This window comes from Pristiophorus japonicus, chromosome 3 (genome assembly GCF_044704955.1).
Source record: "Pristiophorus japonicus isolate sPriJap1 chromosome 3, sPriJap1.hap1, whole genome shotgun sequence".
NCBI classification, from domain to species: Eukaryota; Metazoa; Chordata; class Chondrichthyes; family Pristiophoridae; genus Pristiophorus; species Pristiophorus japonicus.
This window is the reverse complement of record NC_091979.1, coordinates 124,212,897-124,237,433: the sequence shown is the minus strand read 5'-3', so window position 1 is coordinate 124,237,433 and position 24,537 is coordinate 124,212,897. Positions and strand designations below refer to the sequence as shown.

Here is a 24,537-nt window from a genome sequence, read left to right as displayed (position 1 = left end):
GCCTCGCACAATGAGATTGCTAATTAATCCTCTCTCATTACACAACACCCAGTCTAAGATGGCCTCCCCCCTAGTTGGTTCCTCGACATATTGGTCTAGAAAACCATCCCTTATGCATTCCAGGAAATCCTCCTCCACCGTATTGCTTCCAGTTTGGCTAGCCCAATCTATGTGCATATTAAAGTCACCCATTATAACTGCTGCACCTTTATTGCATACACTCCTAATTTCCTGTTTGATGCCCTCCCCAACATCACTACTACTGTTTGGAGGTCTGTACACAACTCCCACTAACGATTTTTGCCCTTTAGTGTTCTGCAGCTCTACCCATATAGATTCCACATCATCCAAGCTAATGTCTTTCCTAACTATTGCATTAATCTCCTCTTTAACCACCTCCTTTTCCTTTTATTCTATCCTTCCTGAATGTTGAATACCCCTGGATGTTGAGTTCCCAGCCCTGATCATCCTGGAGCCACGTCTCCGTAATCCCAATCACATCATATTTGTTAACATCTATTTGCACAGTTAATTCATCCACCTTATTGCGGATACTCCTTGCATTAAGACACAAAGCCTTCAGGCTTGCTTTTTTAACACCCTTTGTCCTTCTAGAATTTTGCTGTACAGTGGCCCTTTTTGTTCTTTGCCTTGGGTTTCTCTGCCCTCCACTTTTCCTCATCTCCTTTCTGTCTTTTGCTTTTGCCTCATTTTTGTCTCACTCTGTCTCCCTGCATAGGTTCCCATCCCCCTGCAATATTAGTTTAACTCCTCCCCAACAGCACTAGCAAACACTCCCCCTAGGACATTGGTTCCGGACCTGCCCAGGTGCAGACCGTCCGGTTTGTACTGGTCCCACCTCCCCCAGAACCGGTTCCAATGCCCCAAGAATTTGAATCCCTCCCTGCTGCACCACTGCTCAAGCCATGTATTCATCTGCACTATCCTGCGATTCCTACTCTGACTAGCACGTGGCACTGGTAGCAATCCCGAGATTACTACTTTTGAGGTCCTACTTTTTAATTTAGCTCCTAGCTCCTTAAATTCTTTTCGTAGGACCTCATCCCTTTTTTTACCTATGTCGTTGGTACCAATGTGCACCACGACAACTGGCTGTTCTCCCTCCCATTTCAGAATGTCCTGCACCCGCTCCGAGACATCCTTGACCCTTGCACCAGGGAGGCAACATACCATCCTGGAGTCTCGGTTGCGTCCGCAGAAACGCCTATCTATTCCCCTCACCATCGAATCCCCTATCACTATCGCGCTCCCACTCTTTTTCCTGCCCTCCTTTGCAGCAGAGCCACCTACGGTGCCATGAACTTGGCTGCTGCTGCCCTCCCCTGATGAGTCATCCTCCCCAACAGTACTCAAAGCGGTGTATCTGTTTTGCAGGGGGATGACCACAGGGGACCCCTGCACTATCTTTCTTGCACTGCTCTTCCTGCTGGTCTTCCATTCCCTATCTGGCTGTGGACCCTTCTCCTGCGGTAAGATCAACTCACTACACGTGATACTCACGTCATTCTCAGCATCGTGGATGCTCCAGAGTGAATCCACCCTCAGCTCCAATTCCGCAACGCGGACCGTCAAGAGCTCGAGGCGGATACACTTCCCACACAGGTAGCGCCCAGGGACACCGGAAGTGTCCCCGAGTTCCCACATGGTACAGGAGGAGCATATCATGTGACCGAGCTCTCCTGCCATGCCTTAACCTTGGATACACTTAAATTGGTAATAACAATGTTGCAGTTCACTTACTGATATAAAAAAGAAAAGAAAAGCTACTCACCAATCACCAGCCAATCACTTACCACATTGGCTGTGACGTCACTTTTTGATTACTTTCTACTTCTATTTTGCTTTCTCTCCCGCTGTAGCTGCACCGGTACGCTGGCTCTCGATCTCCCGCTGGGCCTTTTATAGGCTGCTCCCCTCTCACCAACTGCCGCTGGCTCTCGATCTCCCGCTGGGCTTTTGACAGGTCGCTCCCCTCTCGCCAACTGCCGCTGGCTCTCGATCTCCCGCTGGGCTTTTGACAGGTCGCTCCCCTCTCACCAACTGCCGCTGGCTCTCGATCTCCCGCTGGGCCTTTGATAGGTCGCTCCCCTCTCACCAACTGCCGCTGGCTCTCGATCTCCCGCTGGGCCTTTGATAGGTCGCTCCCCTCTCACCAACTGCCGCTGGCTCTCGATCTCCCGCTGGGCTTTTGACGGGTCGCTCCCCTCTCACCAACTGCCGCTGGCTCTCGATCTCCCGCTGGGCCCTTGACAGGTCGCTCCCCTCTCACCAACAGACGATCGAAAGTCTGGAAAAGCTCAGAATCCTGAACAACGTCAGTCCTGAGGGTTCCGGATTCTCGACGCTGCACCTGTATTAGCTTAGCTATCCGCCAGTCCTCTGGCACCTTTTTCCAATGAATTATTAAGTATGTGTAGTAATGCCTCTGCTATCTCTTTCCTAGTTCTTTTAAAATGTGCGGATGCATTGTTTTTTTCCTCTTTGAGTTTGATTAGCTTATTTAATATATCTCCTTTTTATTTTAACTGCAGTTATTTCATTACTAATCTTATGATCCAATATCCTGTTCACCTGTTCTATTTCCCTGGTAAATACTGAGGCAAAGTAATTATTTAATATTTCTGCCATCTCTCCATCACTGCCTGTGGTATTATCCTGTCCGTCTCTTCGTGGCCCTATTTCCATCCTGACCTTCCTTTTTTTTAATGTGTCTGTAAAATATTTTACTATTTTGGTTTAAGTTCCTTGATAATTTAATTTCATAGTTTGTCTTTGCCTTCCTAATTGTTTTTTTGACATCTTAATCTCTTCATATTTTCCCATTTCATGTTCTACCCTGCTGTCCATGGGCTCAATTTTCCCCAGTGATTTGCACCGGTTTTTTTTAAAGAGCAGGCTGTTTTTTCTGGCCTAACTTAAAAATCCACAGTTTCCCCATTCAATTTGCACCAGCGTAACTCATTTAGTTATGATTTTTTTTTAGGTAAGTTTTTTTTTTCATCCAAAGGGGACGTAACCAGCCACCTACACCAATTGTGGCCATTTAGGGAACTTTGGCCAGCTGATAGTTACTCCATTTCTACTTAGGCCAGCGTATGTGGCCTCTCCAGAAAACCCTTGCGGAGAGTTCAAGAAATCTGCGCAGGTAAGTAAATCGAAGGCCAATCGGCCTGGGCTAGGGGCGGGGAACGGACCGGAAGGGCACTCAGGGCCAGAATCGACAGGGGAGGGAGCGGATGCAACGGCAAGCTTATAATTAATAAGGGAGAACTAACAGTTAAACTCCTTCGGTCCAATTAAATATACTTTGCCACGTTATCGGAGGTCGCCCCCCCTGTCCCGGAGACAGTAAGATCCCCGATCTCGGCACCTTCCCTAGCCGCATACAAATTTAGCCCAAGAAAACAAGAAATAAGTCCGATCTGATTGTCCTAAAAGTTAAAATAATTAAGGGGTCCTCCTACACGACCAAACCTTTGATCCACAACATGGTGGAGCCACATAAAAATTAAAATTATAAAAAAAAAATAATCGGTTTTGGCCGTATACAGACAGGCTACAACAAGCAGCGGCAGACAAACAGTCGATTCAACGGCAGTAAATAAGCAGCGGACCCGATCACCACCGATTTTTAAAAGCTGCATTAAATCAACTTCTCCCTCAGACAATTTAAATATAGTTTATAAAAGTATAAATTAGTAAACTTATAAAATCAGGACACAGACTCACAGACAGCCTGCTACGTGCAGGGACGAATCAGCATTCGGTCCAACAGTGGATACAACTCCCCACTTCCAGCAGACTGATTCCATAGACTTTTAAAGCGGAGCTGTACTGCGCATGCGCGTCCATTGCAGCGACGTCAAAAACCTAAGTTTTTTTTCCTGCGCATGTGCAGAAGGCCCGGCTGTGTTTTTTGGCGCAGACAGCAAGCTCCACCCCCCCCGTGGCGACTGGACACGCTACGTGGCTCTGGATTGCAGTTTAAAGATCAGGGAAAGTTAGTACAATTATTTCTGGTGTATTTCTGGACCTAAAAACCCGGCATAACTCTGGCAATATGCCAGAAAACGGGCTTGGGCAAAGTTGAGTCCCATATACTTAATGTATGCCTCTTTCCTTACCCTCAATTTTTCCCTTGCGGCTTTATTATCCACGGTGTCTCATTAGTGTTCAGCTTGTTCTTGTTCTTGTTTTTGTTTTTTTCGCGATATATATTTTTCCTTGACTGTTTTAAATGTTTCCCATTGCTGTTTTACCTCATCCTGACATCTCGCTCTCATCACACCGTGGTACCTCCAGATCCTGAAATTTCCCTCCCAGAACCCCCTCTACAGTGCTCCCAGATACAAACGTCACACTCGCAAAACTCTCCCAACACTGTCAAAATGTAGAATCCCAATTCCACCAATGCTGCAATATTACACTACTACCAGCTCTAAGTACCCCCTTCCACTATTCTCATCTTTCCCCACTATCACCATCATACTAGTGCTCTCGCTCACTCCCAGAACCCTTCTCTCAGTACTCTGATTTTCCATTACATCTTTTTCCCTGTGTCCCCACATTCCTCCTAACCCAAGCCCCTCCCAACTCCTTAAAACACTGATATCCCCTTGCTCTGAACACCAGGACCTTCAGCACTGATTTTCTTTCTTGAAGTTGACTTGGAATCCAGTTGCAGTTGGAGGAATGGCTTTAAAGAGTGCCCCAGCAGTGGAGAAGCCTGAATTAATTAAAGTAATTCTCAGTGATCTTTTGGGCAGGTATCAGGTCCAATCATGCCAGGTTGGGGGCATGGCTGCATTGGTGTTGGCCACGGTGAGTCACAGTGGTGGGGGGTAGATCTGATGAAAAGCTTACTCTATTGTCCAGTGCCAGCTACACACCCACCTGGTGAGCAGCTAGTACCGTTAAAGCAGCACATGAGGATAATTGTGGGCACAAGTGGTCAGAGGGGCAGCTGGGGAGATCAGACTGGAGGGGCATTCGAAGCCTGGTAGTGGTGGGTTGTGAGGAGTGGTTGTGAGGCTGGAAAGATGGGATTGGTGATTCACTGCCCAGTTCCCCAATGCTGCCAGAATCCTGAACCTGTCCCTTGCTCTGACTCCATGTTTCCAGCCCCAGAGACCCTCCCTGCTGCCAGACATTGAGATGACGATCCCTCTAGTGCTGGCAGACTGTTTCAGATTCCATGGCTGCACCCCCATGACTTTTCTTCTCCAGCCCACATTTCTCTCACATCTTGGGAATCTCTTTCCCCCCGCTCCCCCCCCCCCCCCCCCCAGCCCTTCTCGGTCTGCCCAATTATTCTTGTTGTAGGACCCTTTTGTGAAATTGGTCTGCCACGTGATAAATTCGTGCAGCAACCAGAAAGGACCCTGAAGGGGTCGTCCCCTCCATGCAATTTAGTTGCTGCCTTGTCCTCTTGGGTTGCTGGTTAATCCTAAGCTTTTTTTAATAGCTATTTTCTGCTTCCCATAAGGCAACTCTGACTTCTGGGAACAACAGTGCTGGTGCTACATTACTTTTGTCTGCTTTGGCAACAGTTTTATGCCAGTAATGGATGGTCTGGTAGGTCTGCTTTTGTCTGACCGAGTCCTGAAGGACATAGCTGCCAGACTGGGCCTGCGTCAGGTGGTGAGAGAACCATTATGAAGGAAAAACCTACTTGACCTCGTCCTGACCAATCTAGCTGTTGCAGATGCATCTGTCCATGACAGTATTGTAGGAGTGATCACTGCACAGTCCTTGTGGCTTCACACTGAGGACATCCTCCATGAGGTGCCAACTTGCGGAAGTTGCAACACCGGACTATATGCGAAAGCAGCATGCTATAGACTGAGCTATGCGATCCCACAATCAAAAGATCAGATCAAAGCTCTGCAATCCTGCCACATTCAGTTGTGAATGGTGGTGGACAGTTAAACAAATAACGGGAGCAGGAGGCGCCATGAATATCCCCATTCTCGATGGTGGAACCCAGCACGCTAGTACAAAGGACAAAGCTGACGCAGATGCAACCATCTTCAGCCAGAAGTGCTGAGTGGATGATCCATATCGGCCTTCTCCTGACGTCCCCACCATCACAGAAGCCAGTCTGCAATTAATTTGATTCACTCCACATGATATCAAGAAACAGCTGAGCGCACTGGACACAGCAAAGGATATGGGCCCCGACAACATCCCAGCTGCAGTGCTGAAGACTTGTGCTCTGGAACTAGCCGCGCCTCTTGCCAAGCTGTTCCAGTACAGCTACAACACTGGCACCTACCCGACAATATGGAAAACTGCCTAGGGTATGTTTGTCCACAAAAAGCAGGACAAATTCAATCTGGTCAATTACTGTTCCATCAGTTTACTCTCAATTATCAGCAAAGTAGTTGACAATGTTATCAAGTGGCACTTACTCACCAATAACCCACTCACCTATGCTCAGTTTGGGTTCTGCCAGGACCACTTGGCTCAAGACCTCATGACAGCCTTGGTCCAAACATGGACAAAAGAGCTGAATTCCAGAGGTGAGGTGAGAGTGACTGCCCTTGACATCAAGGCAGCATTTGACAAGGTGTGTCATCAAGGAACCCCAGTAAAACTGAAGTCTTTGGGAATTGGGAATCCTTTCCACTGGCTGGAATCATACCTAGCACAAAGGAAGATGTATGTGATTGTTGGAAGTCAATCATCTTAATCCCGGGGCATGGCTGCAGGAGTTCCTCAGGGCAGTGTCCTCGGCCGAGGTGCTTCAACAATGACCTTCCCTCCATCATTAGGTCAGAAGTGATGATTGCACAGAAATTCGCTCATGATTCAGTTCCATTTGCAACTCCCCAGATAATGAAGCAGTCCATGCTTGCATGCAGCAAGACCTGGACAAATTTCAGACTTGAGCTGATGAGTGGCAAGTAGCATTCACGACACACACATGCCAGGCACTCACCATCTCCAACAAGCGAGGGTCTAACCACTGCCCCTTGACATTCAATGGCATTACCATTGCCAAATCCCCGACCACCAACATCCTGGACCAACCACAACGTGCCCACAAGAGCAAGTCAGAGGCTGGGTATTGTGCGGCAAGTATCTCACCTCCTGACTCTCCAAAGCCTTTCCACCATCTACAAGGCACAAGTCAGGAGTGTGATGGAATACTCTCCACTTGCTTGCATGAGTGCAGCTCCAACAACATTCAAGAAGCTCAACACAATCCAGGACAAAACAGCCCGCTTTATTGGCGCTCCATCCACCACCTTAAACATTTACTACCTTCACCACCGGCACACCATGGCTGCATTGTGTACCATCTACAAGATCGCCAGCAACTCGCTAAGGCTTCTTCGACAGAACTTCCCAAACCCGTGACCTCTACCACCTTGAAGGACAAGGGCAGCAGCGCTTGGGAACACCATCACCTGCACGTTCCCCTCCATGTTCGACATCATCCTAACTTGGAAATATATCAGCGTTCTTTCATCGTCACTTGGGTCAAAATCCTGGAACTCCCTCCCTAACAGCACTATGGGAGTACCTTCACCACACGGACTGTAGCGGTGCAAGAAGGCAGCTCACCACAACCTTCTTGAGGTTAATTAGGGATGGGGAATAAATTCTGGCCTTGCCAACGATGCCCACATCGAAGGAACGAATTGAAAAGAAAATCACAATGCAGAAGAAAAATATTGGGTGATGATTGGATTCAATGATGAAGATCTATAACTCTTCAAAAAAAACAAGATTTCCAAAAATAATTCTGTCACAGAATGATGTAACATAGAAACATAGAAAATAGGTGCAGGAGTAGGCCATTCGGCCCTTTGAGCCTGCACCACCACTCAATATGATCATGGCTGATCATGCAACTTCATAACCCATTCCTGCTTTCTCTCCATACCCCTTGATCCCTTTAGCCGTAAGGGCCACATCTAACTCCCTTTTGAATATATCGAATGAACTGGCCTCAACAACTTACTGTGGTAGAGAATTCCACAGGTTCACAATTCTCTGAGTGAAGAAGTTTCTCCTCATCTCAGTCCTAAATGGCTTACCCCTTATCCTTAGACACATGACCCCTGGTTCTGGACTTCCCCAACATTGGGAACATTTTTCCTGCATCTAACCTGTCCAATCCCATCAGAATGTTATATGTTTCTATGAGAACCCCTCATTCTTCTAAATTCCAATGAATATAAGCCTAGTCGATCCAGTCTTTTTTTTATATGTCAGTCCTGCCATCCCGGGAATCAGTCTGGTGCCCCTTAGCTGCACTCCCTCAATGGCAAGAATGTCCTTCCTCAGATTAGGAGACCAAAACTGTACAAAATATTTAAGGTGTGGCCTCACCAAGGTCCTGTACAACTGCAGTAAGACCTCCATGCTTCTATACTCAAATCCTCTCGCTATGAAGGTCAACATGCCATTTGCTGCCTTCACCGCCTGCTGTACCTGCATGCCAACTTTCAATGACTGATGCACCATGACACCCAGGTCTCGTTGCACCTCCCCTTTTCTGAATCTGTCATCATTCAGATAATATTATGCCTTCCTGTTTTTGCCACCGAAGTGGATAACCTCACATTTATCTGCATTATACTGCATATGCCGTGCATTTTCCCACTCACCTAACCTGTCCAAGTCACCCTGCAGTCTCTTAGTATCTTCCTCACAGCTCACACTGCTACTCAGCTTAGTGTCATCTGCAAACTTGGAGATATTACATTCAATTCCTTCGTCTAAATCATTGATGTATATTGTAAATAGCTGCGGTACCTCCTAGTCACTGCCTGCCATTCTGAAAAGGACCCGTTTATTCCTACTCTTTGCTTCCTGTCTGCCAACCAGTTCTTTATCCACGTCAATACGTTACCCCCAATACCATGTGCTTCAATTTTGCACACTAATCTCTTGTGTGAGACCTTGTCAAAAGCATTTTGAAAGTCCAAATACACCACATCCACTGGTTCTCCCTTGTGCACTATACTAGTTACATCTCAAAAAATTCTAGAAGATTTGTCAACCATGATTTCCCTTTCATAAATCCATGCTGACTTGGACCGATTCTGTCACTGCTTTCCAAATGCGCTGCTATCACATCTTTAATAATTGATTCCAACATTTTTCCCACTACCGATGTCAGGCTAAACGGTCTTTAATTCCCTGTTTTCTCTCTCCCTTTTTTAAAAAGTGGGGTTACATTAGCTACCCTCCAATCCATAAGAACTGATCGAGAGTCTATAGAATGTTGGAAAATGTCCACCAATGCATCCACTATTTCTAGGGCCACTGCCTTAAGTACTCTGGGATGCAGACTATCAGGCCCTGGGGATTTATCGGCCTTCAATCCCGTCAATTTCCCGAACACAATTTCCTGACTAATAAGGATTTCCTTCAGTTCTTCCTTCTCACTAGACCCTCTGTCCCCTAGTATTTCCGGAAGGTTATTTGTGTCTTCCTTCGTGAAGACAGAACCAAAGCATTTGTTCAATTGGTCTGTCATTTCTTTGTTCTCCATTATAAATTCACCTGATTCTGACTGAAAGGGACCTACATTAGTCTTCACCAATCTTTTTCTTTTTACATATCTATAGAAGCTTTTGCAGCCAGTTTTTATGTTCCCTGCAAGCTTACTCTCATGTAGAGAGATGGAGGGACATAGGCAGGGAATTGCAGAACATGAGGCCTGGGCGGTTGAAGGCACAGCCACCAATGGTGGGATGAATGGAGGGGGAGGGATGTACTTCAGGCCAGAGTGTGAGGAACGCAGAGTTCGGGTAGCCGGGTTGTAGAACTGGATGACATGAGGAGGGGCATGAAGGGATTTAAATGTGAAGAGAATTTTAAATTGGAGACATTGGGAATGGGTTGCCAACGTAGGTGAACTAGAACAGGGATAATCGGTGAGTGTGACCAGATGCAGGACAGGATACAGGCAGCAGAGTTTTAGATGAGTTGTTTACACAGGGTGGAGGATGGGAGACTGTCTTGGGGCACATTTAAATAGTCAAGTCTGGAGGTGCTGAAGGCATGGTTACGGATTTCAGCAGCAGATGGGGTGAGGTCGGGACAGAGGTGGGCAGCATTAGAGTTGGAAGTAGGTAGTGATGTAGGTATGTCAGAAGCTCGGCTTGGGGCTGAATAGGACGACGAGATTATGAACCATCTGAGACAGTGACCAGGGAGGATAATGAAACCGGTGGTAAGGGTACAGAGTTTGTGGCATGGACTGAAAAGGATGGATTCAGTCTTCCCAGTGTTTAACTGAAGGAAAATGCAGTTCATCCATAATTGGATGTTGGACAGTAGTCTGACAACAGAGGGATAGTGGAAGGATCAAGAGAAGTAGAACTGGGTGTTGTCAGCGAATATATGGAAGCTGATCCTCATGTTTGCATATGTTGTTGCTAAGGAGCAGTATGTAAATGAGGAAGAGATGGGGGCCAAGGATAGATCCTTGAGGTACTCTGGTGGTAACAATATACAGTTGGGAAGAGTAGCGATTGATTGAGATGCTCTGGCTTCAATCGAACTGGTAACAGTGGAACCAAGCAAGGGCAATCCCACTGAGCTGGAAAATGGAGGAAAGGCATTGGAGGAGGATAGTGTGGTCGACCACGTCAAAAACTACAGAGAGTTTGAGAGAGACTAGAGCCTAGAAATTGGGCACCGACCCATTTGGGGGCAATAACAATCGCGAGACACGAGTCTTTGCGCCAGGCACAGAAGTCTTGCCCCTTCTGATAAATTGGGGTTACTGTCCCCGAAAGGAAGTGGAGCGCTAAATCAAGTGCTCCACTTCCTTCCTGGGGCAGGAGCGGGACTCACGGCTCAGCAGCATTGCTGGGAACGAGGGGCTCTTCCCTGAATTAAAAGGAAGGGCCCAAACTGCACACGAGGAACCCACCTACCTGGACCACCGGGGAGTGGGCGTGCTGTGCAATCAGCCAGGCACTCAAGCAGAGTGCCGAGCTGAGTGATCGCGGCACCGACCCCGCGGCTAAAGCGTCATTGGAATGGGAAGCGAAACGGGAGTTTTTTTTCAGCAGCAGCCGACCACCGGTTTCGCCCTGGTAGTGGCCGGTCGCCGGATATGCGTCCCCTGAAGCTGTCGCTGTTATCGCCCGGCGCAGCTTCAGGGGGCGAAACCCAATTTAGGTGCTGGGGCACGAACGGGACGATGCGCATGGTGATAACATCACGAACTCTGGGCGCAGGAGATTGGGGTGCAATGCCATAGTGCTGCTGCTAAACTCCCGCTGAATTTGGTCGCTAAGTCATTTGCGCCCAGTGAACAGGAGGCGTGAACACATCCAAATTCTCTCCCAGGAGTGATGATGTACATCACCTCAGTCACGGGATATGACCTGTCACTTCGATAAGGGCCGTTTAGGGACTGTGGCATGGCCAGAATCCTGATTGGAGAGATCCAAAGATTGTGCTGTGAGAATAACGGACATGGATTTAGAAGGTGACAACACTTTCAAGTGGAAAGCAGTTTTGAAATGGGCTGGTACTTTGTGCAGACATGGTTCAAGGGTGGGCTTTTTGTGGAAGTGCGGTTATGGCAGCACTTTTGAAAGGGAGTGGTCAGTGCCCGAGGAGAGGGAATCTTCACAATATCAGCCAGCATGGAAGGCAGAAAGGGTCGTTGGGTCTTCAGCTGTTTAGTGAGAATGGGATTCAAGGAGCAGGAGGTATATCTTCTGGACAAGATGAGCTTGGAGAGGGCTTGATGGGACATGGGGGAAAACTAGGGAAAGGTGCAAATTCAGGGCTAGGGCAGAATGAATCTTGGGAGGTAGGCTTGGTGGGAAAAAGGACAGGGCAGAAGCTCGCAGTTTGCTGAACGGATGGTGGCATTCTTAGTGAATTCCTCTCACTTGTTGGAGGGGACAGGGGAGGGTGGTTTGAAGAGACAGTTGGTCGTGGAGAATAGAAGCCAGGGGTTACCTTAGCTCTCCAGGTTCATCCTAGAGTATTGGAAATTTTTGGCAGAGGAGAGTGAGGAATGACAGTGCTTGATGCCATTTAGCCAGATCCGGCGATGGATGGTTAAACCAGTTCTGTGCTAGATGCACTCAAGTCTGTGTCCCTTGGATTTGAGGGAGCGAAGATGAATGCCATATTAGGGGATTAACTGGGATGAGAGAGAGTAAAGGTTTTGCTGGAGACAAAGGCATGATGGTGGAGGTGAGTGAGTGGTTGAACAGATCAACAGTTGGGATTTAATGCCATTGTAAGTGACTTGGGGAGAGATTTTTTTCAGGGATGGACACGGAAGTTAGAAGGGGATGTGGATGGTGAGGAATACAAGTAAGTGGTAAGAGGTGGCCTTGTCTGATCAAGATTATGGCAGATGACAAGGTTGAATGGGTGGATCGGAATTTGGGCCGGAAAGTTTATATGGAGGGAGAGATTGAGGAAGGACAGGGCTGTGAAATAAGGAGAAAGGCCAAGGGGAGCTGAAATTGAAATTGCCGAGATGAGGTGTCAGTGCAGCATGAGGGAGGATAACTCGGTGAGAAACTTAAGATGAGCTTTGAGGAGCATAAGACAATGTGGTTTTAAAGGAGAGGTGAGAGTGGTGAAACAAGGCGACGTGCTCAAAGGACACAAAAGTACAAGAGAAATACAGGTAGGAACCAAGATGTGATTTGGTGATGTCTCTGCTGCCAAAGTGGTGATTTGAGTGTGGTATGTGCTGGAAAGTAGACAGGTGAGGAGGTTTCAGCTGGGGGCAAGCCCAAATATCAAGACCCTCCCTGAGATGGTCTTCCACTATTTTGTTCCAGAGTCAAATCATAAACAGACTCCAGAATTTGACTGTGACTTTTATAGGCTGTATTAAGGAAACTAGTTTGCTGGGGATAAAGTGGTAGTGTTGTTGTTTTGGTTGTAGTTTCTCTTTGGTTGTAGTTTTTCTTTCTTTTGTAATAGAAGCTCTGACCACAATCTTTCAATCCTCCTTGGATATGGGATTGGTGCCAGAGGGCTGGAAGATTGCAAATGTTACACCCCTGTTCAAAAAAGGGGATCTGTTAATCTGTGTTAATGTGCTAAATCTGTTCATACAGACTAATCAGTGCAATGTCAGTGGTGGGAAAACTACTCGAGACCATTGTGAAGGACAAAATGAATTTTCAATTTGGAGAAGCATGGGTTAATAAAAGACAGCCAGCACAGATTTATTAAGGCAAATTGATTCTAACTAATCTGATTTGAGATCTTTGATGAAGTAACAGAGAGGGTTGATGAACGTAGTGCTGTAGATCTATATGTAGACTTTCAAAAAGGCATTTGATAAAGTACCACGTAACAGACTTATTTCAGAAAATAGAAGCACATCGTATTAAAGGAACAGTGGTAATTTGGGCATGTAATTGGCTACGTGTTTGGAGGCAGAGACTTGTGGTGAACAAATGTTTTTCTGACTGGAGAGAAGTATGTAGTGGGGTTCCCCAAATCATTGCTAGTAGAATCGTTGATTTATGGATAAATGACCTGGACTTTGGTATAGGGAGTACAATTTTGAAGTTTGTGGATATGAGAGATTTGGAAGGAGACCAAACCAATATGGTGTGTATTTTATTAATAGATTTAAAAGAACACACAGCAGTCACAGAGTTACCAAGCTGACAGACTAGAACAGCATAATCCCTGCATTCAAGAATGGCCCAGTACTTCAACAAATTATAAAGCGATTCATACAACAGACCCGATATTACCCAGTTCTGCTTGGAGGAGCGTTGATGTCAGGACTCTGCCTTCTCTACCTCAACATGTGGAACTTCTTATACTGTTTTATAACTTGCCTTATCTTGTTCATATTCTTCTTAGTCGAACTATTGTGGGAGATTGATAGCTTGCTAGATCAAATCAAGAACTTCTTGGTCTGCTGGAAAAGCATGCTGGGATACTTTGCCATTGTAGGCTATATCTTACACCGATGATACAAAACTTGACAATGTAGTAAACAGCGTGATAGCAGATTTCAGGGCGACCTCGACAGATTGGTAAAATGGGTAGACAACTGCACTTGCAATTTAATGCAGTTAAGTGCAAAGTGATCCACATTGGGAGGAACAACCTGGAGAGGCAGTATAATCGACATGGTACTATTTTGAGGGGAGGTGATGCAAGGATAAATGGATCTGGGATGCATATTCACAAATATTTGAAGGTTGTCGGACAAGTTGATAAGGTGGTTGAGAAAGCATATGGGATACTTGCCTTTGTAAATAGTGGCATTAAATACAAAAACAAAGAAGTTATTCTGAACCTAGGCCTCAGCTGGAGTATTGACTACAATTCTGGGCGCCACACTTTACGAAGGATGTCAAGGCCTTGGAGAGGGTACATAGGAGATTTACCAGGATGGTATCAGGGATGAGTGACTTCAGTTATGTGGAGAGATTGGAGAAGTTGGGTTTGTTCTCCTGATAGCAGAGGAAGTTAAGAACAGACCTAATAGAGGTATTCAAAATTATGATTAGGTTTTAATGGAGCAAGTAGGGGGAAACTTTTTCATCTGGCAAGTGGGTTGGCAACCAGAGGTCTTAGTTCTTTTGTCAATCATTTTAAATCTATGAGGTTAAGGTCTGGAGTGCACTACCTGAAAGGCTGGTGGAATCTGATTCCATCGGAATTTTCAAATTTCAATTGGACATGTGCAGGATTGGGTTCATTTGCAGGGTTATGGGGAAAAAGCTGGGGTATGGGACTAAATTGGACAGGCACGACAGGGCAAATAGCCTCTTTCTGTGCTGTAAGATTCTATGAACATGTCACTGTACTTTGAAAATACTGACATTATCTTTTCTATCGTCCTAAAATAAGCTGACTGCAGCATGACATTGAGAATATTTCAAGTATGCATGAGTGCAAAAATAGACCATCACTTAAGCCTTCTGTAAGTGTTTACGCACTGACATGTCATCACAGAAGATTTATTATCTTGTTGACCAGGCGTAGTAAAATCATACCAGGAAACATCAATGTCAAATATTTATTGCAGTGAAGAGATGAATTTAGGAAATAACATTGACATTTGATTGCATGACAAATAGGGCAGAAGAGAAAGACTGATATGTGAAGAGAAAAAGATTAGTGAAGACAAACGTAGGTCCCTTGCAGTCGGATTCGGGTGAATTTATAATGGGGAACAAAGAAATGGCAGACCAATTGAACAAGTACTTCGGTTCTGTCTTCACGAAGGAAGACACAAATAACCTTCCGGATGTACTAGGGGACCGAGGGTCTAGTGAGAAGGAGGAACTGAAGAATATCCTTATTAGGCGGAAAATTGTGTTAGGGAAATTGACAGGATTGAAGGCCGATAAATCCCCAGGGCCTGATAGTCTACATCCCAGAGTACTTAAGGAAGTGGCCCTAGAAATAGTGGATGCATTGGTGATCATTTTCCAACAGTCTACCGACTCTGGATCAGTTCCTATGGACTGGAGTGTAGCTAATGTAACACCACTTTTTAAAAAAGGAGGAAGAGAGAAAACGGGTAATTATAGACCGGTTAGCCTGACATCGGTAGTAGGGAAAATGTTGGAATCGATTATTAAATATGAAATAACAGTGCATTTGGAAAGCAGTAATAGGATCGGTCCAAGTCAACATGGATTTATGAAAGGAAAATCATGCTTGACAAATCTTCTGGAATTTTTTGAGGATGTAACTAGTCGAGTGGACAAGGGAGAACCAGTGGACATGATGTATTTGGACTTTCAAAAGGCTTTTGACAAGGTCCCACACAAGAGATTGGTGTGCAAAATCAAAGCACATGGTATTGGGGGTAATGTACCTACGTGGATAGAGAACTGGTTGGCAGATAGGAAGTAGAGAGTCGAGATAAACGGGTCCTTTTCAGAATGGCAGGCAGTGACTAGTGGAGTGCCGCAGGGCTCAGTGCTGGGGCCCCAGCTCTTTACAATATATATTAATGATTTAGATGAAGGAATTGAGTGTAATATCTCCAAGTTTGCTGATGACACCAAACTGGGTGGCGGTGTGAGCTGTGAGGAGGATACTAAGAGGCTGCAGGGTGACTTGGACAGGTTAGGCGAGTGGGCAAATACATGGCAGATGCAGTATAATGTGGATAAATGTGAGGTTATCCACTTTGGCGGCAAAAACAAGAAGGCAGAATATTATCTGAATGGCGGCAGATTAGGAAAAGGGGAGGTGTAACGAGACCTGGGCGTCATGATTCATCAGTCACTGAAAGTGGGCATGCAGGTACAGCAGGCGGTGAAGAAGGCAAATGGTATGTTGGCCTTCATAGCTAGGGGATTTGACTACAGGAGCAGGGAAGTCTTACTGCAGTTGTACAGCGCATTGGTGAGGCCTCACCTAGAATATTGTGTTCAGTTTTGATCATCTAATCTGAGGAAGGACATTCTTGCTATTGAGGGAGTGCAGCAAAGGTTCACCAGACTGATTCCAAGGATGGCTGGACTGTCATATGAGGAGAGACTGGATCAACTGGGCCTTTATTCACTGGAGTTTAGAAGAATGAGAGGGGATCTCATAGAAACGTACAAGATTCTGACGGGACTCGACAGGTTAGATGCAGGAAGAATGTTCCCGATGTTTGGGAAGTCCAGAACCAGGGGACATAGTCTTTGGATAAGGGGTAGTTCATTTAGGACTGAGATGAGGAGAAACTTCTTCACTCAGAGTTGTTAACCTGTGGAATTCCCTGCTGCAGAGTGTTGATGCCAGTTCATTGGATATATTCAAGAGGAAGTTAGATATGGCCCTTACAGCTAAGGGGATCAAGGGTATGGAGAGAAAGCAGGAAAGGGGTACTGAGGGAATGATCAGCCATGATCTTATTGAATGGCGGTGCAGGCTCAAAGGGCCGAATGGCCTACTCCTGCACCTATTTTCTATGTTTCTACAAGAACAAACTGCATCATTTTTAAACACAGATTTTTCTTTTCACCAATTTTCTCCCCCTCCTGAGGGCATTGAGTCCTTGTTGGGGTACTGTTCTATGGGCACCAATTGTCCAAGTGGCCATTATTCACAAATGAGGCTTGAATGTGAGTATTGCAGGAAAGGGCTAACATTACAAAGGAGCTGAATCCAGTCCTCGCTGAATTCCATGCACATACACTACTAGTTGATGAGGAAGAGGACGAAGATTATGATAAGCAAGAGCAGCAGAAATTGAACTGTTTTGTCCTGTGTGACTATGGTGAGGAGGATGTTGGCTAAGGAGAGGATATGGGGATCAAGTCCATCCATGAGTCCTAGACTAAAATCTTGCACCATGCTCCTTCCACAACCCCCTTCACCACACCCCATGTACATTTGCATTTGCACTCCCACGCATAAGCTATTTTTCACGAGTAATTAGATAAATGTTTGTGAGGAATGTGCTACCAGCTGATTCATGGAATACAAAGGAGCTGGAAGAGTGGCTGAGGATGTCCCACCTTTTGTGGAGTGTGGAGTCTGATGACAAGGTTGCCAATGGTTATGGAGTTATGTGACCTAGAAATCATGGGTGGTTTTCTGAAAAGGATGTTCAAGGAACATCAATCACACTTGCATGCAGTCTCTGAGGTCAGTCTTGAGGATGCGTGCAATTGACAGCTGTGACCTGGGAGTCGACAGTCCTCATTTGTGACAAAATCAAAGCCATCAGAGAAAATCATTACAGTGCGAACCAGCTTCCAGGTCCTGGTGTCTGGGATGTAGGCCGCTGTATGCTGGAGCTTTTGGTATATGATAACTACCATTAGACTAGACATCGCATTGATCAATGGGGAAACAGATCTAGGTTCCAGTGGAATAGAGATGGCTGGAGTCAACCTGCCTGCTATTTCACGGGGCAGCAGCACATGTCAGACATCCAGCCTTCCCTGTCAGAGCACACTGCTATGATATTCAGAAGTTACACCAGGCTCTCCAGGCACAAGGTCCTGAGACGCAGTCAGCAGTGGGTCTTTCCCGGGAGCAAGTAGTGATGATGCCTCATTTCCATAAGCCTTTCGTGCCATATGAGCAGCCAACCACTGCATAATGCTGGCCCTGATCTTACACCTTGGAGAAGCACTAGAAGAAGAGAAAGAAAGGCACATTTAACCACCCAGAGGAAGCACAGTGTCAGGGAAGCGAAGGTTGGCTTTTGTTAACTTTGGAGTTTGTTATAATACAAGAGAATATGCATTTATGTTGTGCTTTGTTATTCTTGGAAAAACTCTGTGGGTGGGGCAGGAAGGGCCAAAATCTTCTGGTGGCCTCACACTCCAAGGGCAATCATTTTTAATGGGAAAAAAGTTACTCTTTAAAAAGTAGCTCCTAACTCAGTAATTGTTGCTCAAACTTTCAGCAGTCTTTAGCCTCAAAAACTCTTCACTTCTGTCAGTCTTGATTGAACAAGTGCAATTGGAAGATACTCACATTTGAAAGTCGGGGTGTGACCAATTTTGTGGGTGGAAATTTGTTCAGACAGAAGGTTTGATGGACAGACCTCAAAGATCGAGGAATCTTTGGCGTATTGTAGTTATGCGTGTAATTCACTTGTGTCCAAAATTCCACAATCTTTTATGCCACATAATCTGTGCACAGATTGTGGGCCCAAGTTTGCCCAGGAGTTGCTCCTATTTTTTTGGAGCAACTAGATTTTTTTGGAGTATCTTAAAAATCGCAATTCTGGCCATTTAATTTGCTCCATTCTAAGTGAGTTAGTTAGGGTTTCGTTTTTTTTTCAAAAGGGGGCGTGACCAGCTACTTACACCTGTTTTGGCCATTTAAGCAAGTTTAGACAACTAAAAGTTACTCCAAACTAACTTAGGCCAGTGTATGTAGCCACTTGTGTCCGCACAGAAAAACCTTGCGGTGAGTTAAGAAATCAGCGCAGGTAGCCAGAGATTGGGGGGGGGGGGGGGGGAGGGAACGGAAAGTGAGAGGAGCTTGCAAAGCACTAAACACCTTCACAGCAACATTAAAGAAGCACAAATACATTTAAAGCACAAAGCACTAAACAAAGCACAAAAATAAGCATTCAGTAACAAATAAAAAATACAAGGAAGCTGAGAGGGCCTGCACCGAGCACCAAGACTTACAAAGCACTAAACAAAGCACAGAAAGTAATAAGCAATTAATTAACAAATAAAAAAATAGAAGGAACCCTGCACCTAAAGCACCAAGGCCAAAGTAATAAGCAATCAATCAATCAATAACAGATTAAAAAAAATAGAAGCCCTACCTTTATGTGAAGGGAAGGTAGCGGGCCACCGATGAGGGAGCCCATTCGGCCAGGGATAGGCTGGCGCGCTTCGGGCCCCTCTCACATAGCCTGTTGAGCCCGTGCCAGCTAAAATTGCAGAAATCCTACATTGTCTGCAACCTCACTGACATAATGGGAACTGGCTCCCTTGAATTGTGGAACTTCACTCAGCCAAGAATTCAAACACTCCTTGTAACTAAAAAAATTTGAGCTAAATCGACAAGTTCCTTTGCATGCCTCAGGCCAAAGTTCCATCTTGGTTTTTTTGAAAAGTGTTTCTAATCTGTCAATCCCCTATCCAAGGCTGAAAGGAATCAAATCATCTTTTGACATGAATTCATTTGAGACATATTCAAATCAGGACACCAAAATACCAAATACCAATTATACTTATCACTTGCCTATGTGCTACAACTTGTAACAAGAAATGCTATTCTCCCTATTAACAAGGAAGCTATGCAGGTTTCCAGGGGGCGAGGAGCTACTGCGTGCTTCGGGCTCCTCCCACACAGCCTGCCGAGCGTCGCAGAGATTCGGGCTGCCAGGAGCTACTGCACATGCGCGCACACTCTAGCGCGCATGTGCAGACAGTGCCGGGACCTGGCTCTGCCCCCCCACTGGTTGTGATGCACTACGCCGAGGCCGAAGTCGTCCTGAGGAGCAGGGAAAATTCCTCGGTAAGTTTTAGGTGCGGTTTTTCTTCTACAAAGTTGGCGCACCTCTGCGCCGTTCTGAGCGGGTGGGGGGCAAACTTGGGCCCTGTGTGTGTATCTGAGTATAAATGTGGAGGAAACGCCAAGCCAGGATATTTAGGGTTGCAGTGCCACTGGTCCTCATTTGCATATATCTAGATTAGGTACATGGAGACGCAGTGGAAATAACCACATTGCATTTGGAAATTCAGCTGCTTTCTTTTTGTGTGGCAAACTGGCATGAATAATTTCTGCCCAAATCTGCTGGGCAGTCAAGTGATTTTAGGTCTCAGAAATGTCATAATCAGCACAGTATTTCATGCCAGTATCTGAAGCATTCTTTGAATGAGTGGGGAGACTTCTTGATGGATTTTAGCATTTTTGGTTTTAAAAGATTGTAATTTTCCTAACAGATTTAATAGCACAAGGATAAATTACTTGTTTTATCCTGTGATTGGCATGCAGCATAAGTGGCTATAATACAGTCTAATTTAAACATTGACTTTTGTCTGCAACCAATTTTTAAAATTTATAGTAGCAAATAAGAGCTAAATAAACAAGGCCTGAAATTCCGGTCGGAGGCTTCCTTCGTACGAACGCCTCCGACCCGAGAATTTTTAACGAATTTATCTGATGGTCCCGGAGGTGTCTGTGATTCTGGTTGGGAGACCTTCTCTTCCCGGTCTTCGGAGTGTGCTTCTGTCCTCGACGTTCGGACGCACGTGACTGCACAACCAATCAGGTACAGTATTCTCATTAATAGCAATGAGAACTCTGTATCTACGAGTTCTTATTGCTATTAATGAGGAAAAAAAAACAAACACACTAAACACAACATAAAAAAATAAAAAACACACCTTCCATAATTAAAATTAATTGAAATGAAAGTTCATTAAATGTTTTAGAAAAAAAATATTTTTGGCATTTTTGTTTAAAGTGTTTTAGTAGGGTTTAAAATAAATTTACCTTAGTGGACAGGGTTTTTAACATGAACCTGAGTTTTTAATTTTTATTTTTGTGTGTTTTAAAACTCTTGCGCTGGTAAAAGTAGGCTACGTGCCTGCTTTTACCAGGCGCAAATGTTTTAAGGACATTCGCTGGGCTAGAGTTAGGCAAATAGCCCAATCTCGCCCGCCAGAAAGTTCTGGCTGCGATCTGTCAAGCCAAAACTTGACAGATCGGGAAAGCTGGTTTTCGGCGCTTGCGCATTGCACGCTGAAAACCAGCTTTTGCGGGGCCTCGTACGGACTCGGCGAGGCTGGAATTTTAGCCCCATAGTTTGGCTTCCAGTCACTAATTCTTAAATGAATCAAGAAAAGTTAACACCTTGACATTTCTAAAGATCACGTACATCGGGTGTTGCGTTAGATTTCACTTTCCTGTCACTATTGGCAGTGGCTGTGTCGGAGAAAAAAATATGACCACAGTGAACTGAATTACCTTAATCCTACCTATATTTTCTACAAGTAGTATGTAATATTTCCAATGTATGTTGTACAAATCTCCACATGTGAAAGTGATACAGATTTTCTTCTGTTTCCTAGAATGTTATTCCTGCTGAAGTGTCTCTAGTGTGTGTGGTGAAACCAGATGAGTTTTGGGACAAGAAAGTGACTCATTTCTGCTTCTGGAAGGAAAAAGATAGACTAGGATTTGAGGTATGTGAACACTGACGTGTTCTCCAGCATTGGTATTATATTTTTGAAACTTTTAACCTGGTTTACAGCTTGCAATATTATTTTGCATTTATTATATACACTGTCAGTGTAGAAATGAAAACCAGGTTCTAATGATGGTAATCCATATCCACAAATATAAAATCTTCAGAGTTACTGCCCATTGTACTTACTAATTGAAACCATGATAAATATTTAGTTTTTGAAACACATACATCTTGCTGCCTTTCTGAAATGTGTGTAAATAACCTCGTTATTTAAAGTTGATGGTGTGAAAAACTTGCTTGGTACAAGGTAGGAGCCTACTGAGGTTTACTTTTTGCTTAACTTCCTGAAAAGTAATGTAAAGAGAATTTTTATTTTCAAATTTGAAAGAACTAGTATAACCGAGCTTTTGTATGAAAATTAAATCAAGTTCTTAGGATTAGGCACTTCAGGTTTTTTAAATTATTTATACATGTAAGTTGATAAAAGATGGATGAATGAACACATTTTCTTTGTGTTCTTACACAACAAAACATAATTTGGCTAAGTTGTGAAATTACAGTCCATGTTGTAATCAGTTTCCTGGTTGTTTGTCCAAATTAGATTTGGCATATATTGAATGAAAGCTCATCACAGCTGCAAGTTACTGTATCACAAATTATCACGGATGTGTGATTCCGACAGCATTTGAGTAATTCAAGATTTCAGTTCTTTAACTTGCTGAAATGAATTGGAATATGCAGTAAAATCTGCATAGTCGAGGCTAGTGGCGAACTTCTCTTGAAAATTTACTGAAATGGACTGTCTGGACTGAATTGTAGAATTGTAATAATGGCCTTCTCATTGTAAATGCAGCTGATAATCGATTTAATTTATTTTAGAGAAATTAACCAAGAATTGAAAACAGAATAAAACCTTGCTAACAGTTGGCAAATACTGGTTCTTTTGAAATGTTTCAAAAGCTCAATTTGCCAAGTTTATTAGGAAAACATTAGAAATAATTGAAAGCTTCTTTTGAAGGCACTGTCTCTGAGGCATGCAGACCAGCATGAACCTAGTTTTTATCTCTGATCTGTGCTAAATTATCTGATAATCAATTGGCTGCAGCATTCCTGGATTAGGGAAGGGAAAGTAGCAAGTTTGCTCCTGATCGCGCTCCTGTTTTTTTCTGGAAATGCAGATGTGGACATTTAGCAAGAGCATGATCAGGCTAGGTTCTGAACTCTATGATGGTTAAATGGCTTCCCATTGCTCACTGTCCAAGCTCACATTCAATTAATTGTTACTTGAAGGGTGATAGCTGTCAGTGGAATCATACTCGAGCAAGGAAATCACCTGCCTTTCAGGGGTGTGAGCAAATTAGAGAGAAAAAGGGGAATAAAAGGTATCTTTGAATTGCATTTTTAAATAATGTAAAACAGTGGATGCAATATGTATTTTAAATTGGTTTACTCAAAGGACTGACATGTTTGTGCATACAGGACTGAAAATGTGATGTAAATACAACTGTTCCATACTGTATCACTTTCTTACTCTTTCATCTCAGTTTTTAACAAATTGACTCAGTAAGTCAGTAAAATAGCATTATTTTTCATGGGTAATTTTGTATACAGCTACTCAATTTGCATCAAAAATTTTTCAGTATCACTCTCTCTCTTGAAGTTCACCATCATGAGCAGTCTCCAACAGCATTTTGAAAATCACTAAGATTTGATGGCTTTCTGTTTCAAGAGAGTTGACACATTGTAGAAATAGTAGCCACTTGTAAAATACAGTTTTATAATGCTACTTTCATAAATAATAGGGATTACTTTCAGAACAAAAATGACTGGTATTGGAAAGATGGGCTGCACATAAACCAAGCAGGAACCAAGAGACTCGCAAGTAAGATTGAGGCAGTAATCAGGAATCATTTAAATTGATAGGCAGGACAAATCCAATCTGGCCAATTACCGCCCCATCAGTCTACTCTCAATCATCAGCAAAGTGATGGAAGGTGTTGTCAACAGTGCTATCAAGCTTATAACCTGCTCACTGATGCTCAGTTTGGGTTCCACCAGAACCACTTGGCGCCAGACCTCATTACAGCCTTGGTCCAAACAGGGACAAAAGAGCTGAGATGAGAGTGACTGGCCTTGACATCAAGGCAGCATTTGACCAAGTGTGGCATCAAGGAGCCCGAGTAAAATTGAGTTATAAAATCATAGAAATTTACAGCACGGAAGGAGGCCATTTCGGCCCATCGTGTCCAAGCCGGCCGACCAAGAGCTATCCAGCCTAATCCCATTTTCCAGCTATTGGTCCGTAGCTCTGTAGGTTACGGCACTTTATGTGTACATCCAATTATTTTTTAAATGTAGTGAGGGTTTCTGCCTTTACCACCCTTTTAGGCAGTGAGTTCCAGACCCCCACCACCTCGGGGTGAAGAAATTTCCTCTTAACCTCCCCCCAATCATTTTAAATCTATGCTCTCTAGTTGTTGACTCCTCTGCCAAGGGAAATAGGTCCTTCCTATCCACTCTATCCAGGCCCCTCATAATTTTATATACCTCAATCAGGTCTCCCCTTATCCTCCTTTGTTCCATTGAAAACAGACCCAGCATCTCCAATCATTCCTCATAGCCAAAATTCTCCAGTCCAGGCAACATTCTTGTAAATCTCCTCTGCACCCTTTCCAGTGCAATCACATCTTTCCTATAATGTAGAGACCAGAACTGCACACCGTACTCCATCTGCAGCCTAACCAGTGTTTTATACAGTTCAAACATAACCTCCTTGCTCCTGCATTCCATGCCTCGACTAATCAAGGCAAGTATTCCATATGCTTTCTTAATCACCTTATCTACTTGGTCTGCTAACTTTCGGGATCTATGGACCTGCACTCCAAGATCCCTTTGTTCCTCTACACTTTTCAATATCA

General features: G+C 44.5%; 1 protein-coding gene across 6 annotated transcripts in view; it reads left to right on the top strand.

Moving 5' to 3' along the window:
* sestd1 (SEC14 and spectrin domains 1) overlaps positions 1 to 24,537 on the top strand; it is a 241,966-nt gene that overhangs the window by 72,541 nt on the left and 144,888 nt on the right. For all 6 annotated transcript variants that reach the window (XM_070874797.1, XM_070874796.1, XM_070874798.1 and 3 more), the window contains one exon: positions 21,501 to 21,614. In XM_070874797.1, the coding sequence (XP_070730898.1) occupies positions 21,501 to 21,614 (114 nt within the window). The remainder of the gene's footprint in view (positions 1 to 21,500; positions 21,615 to 24,537) is intronic.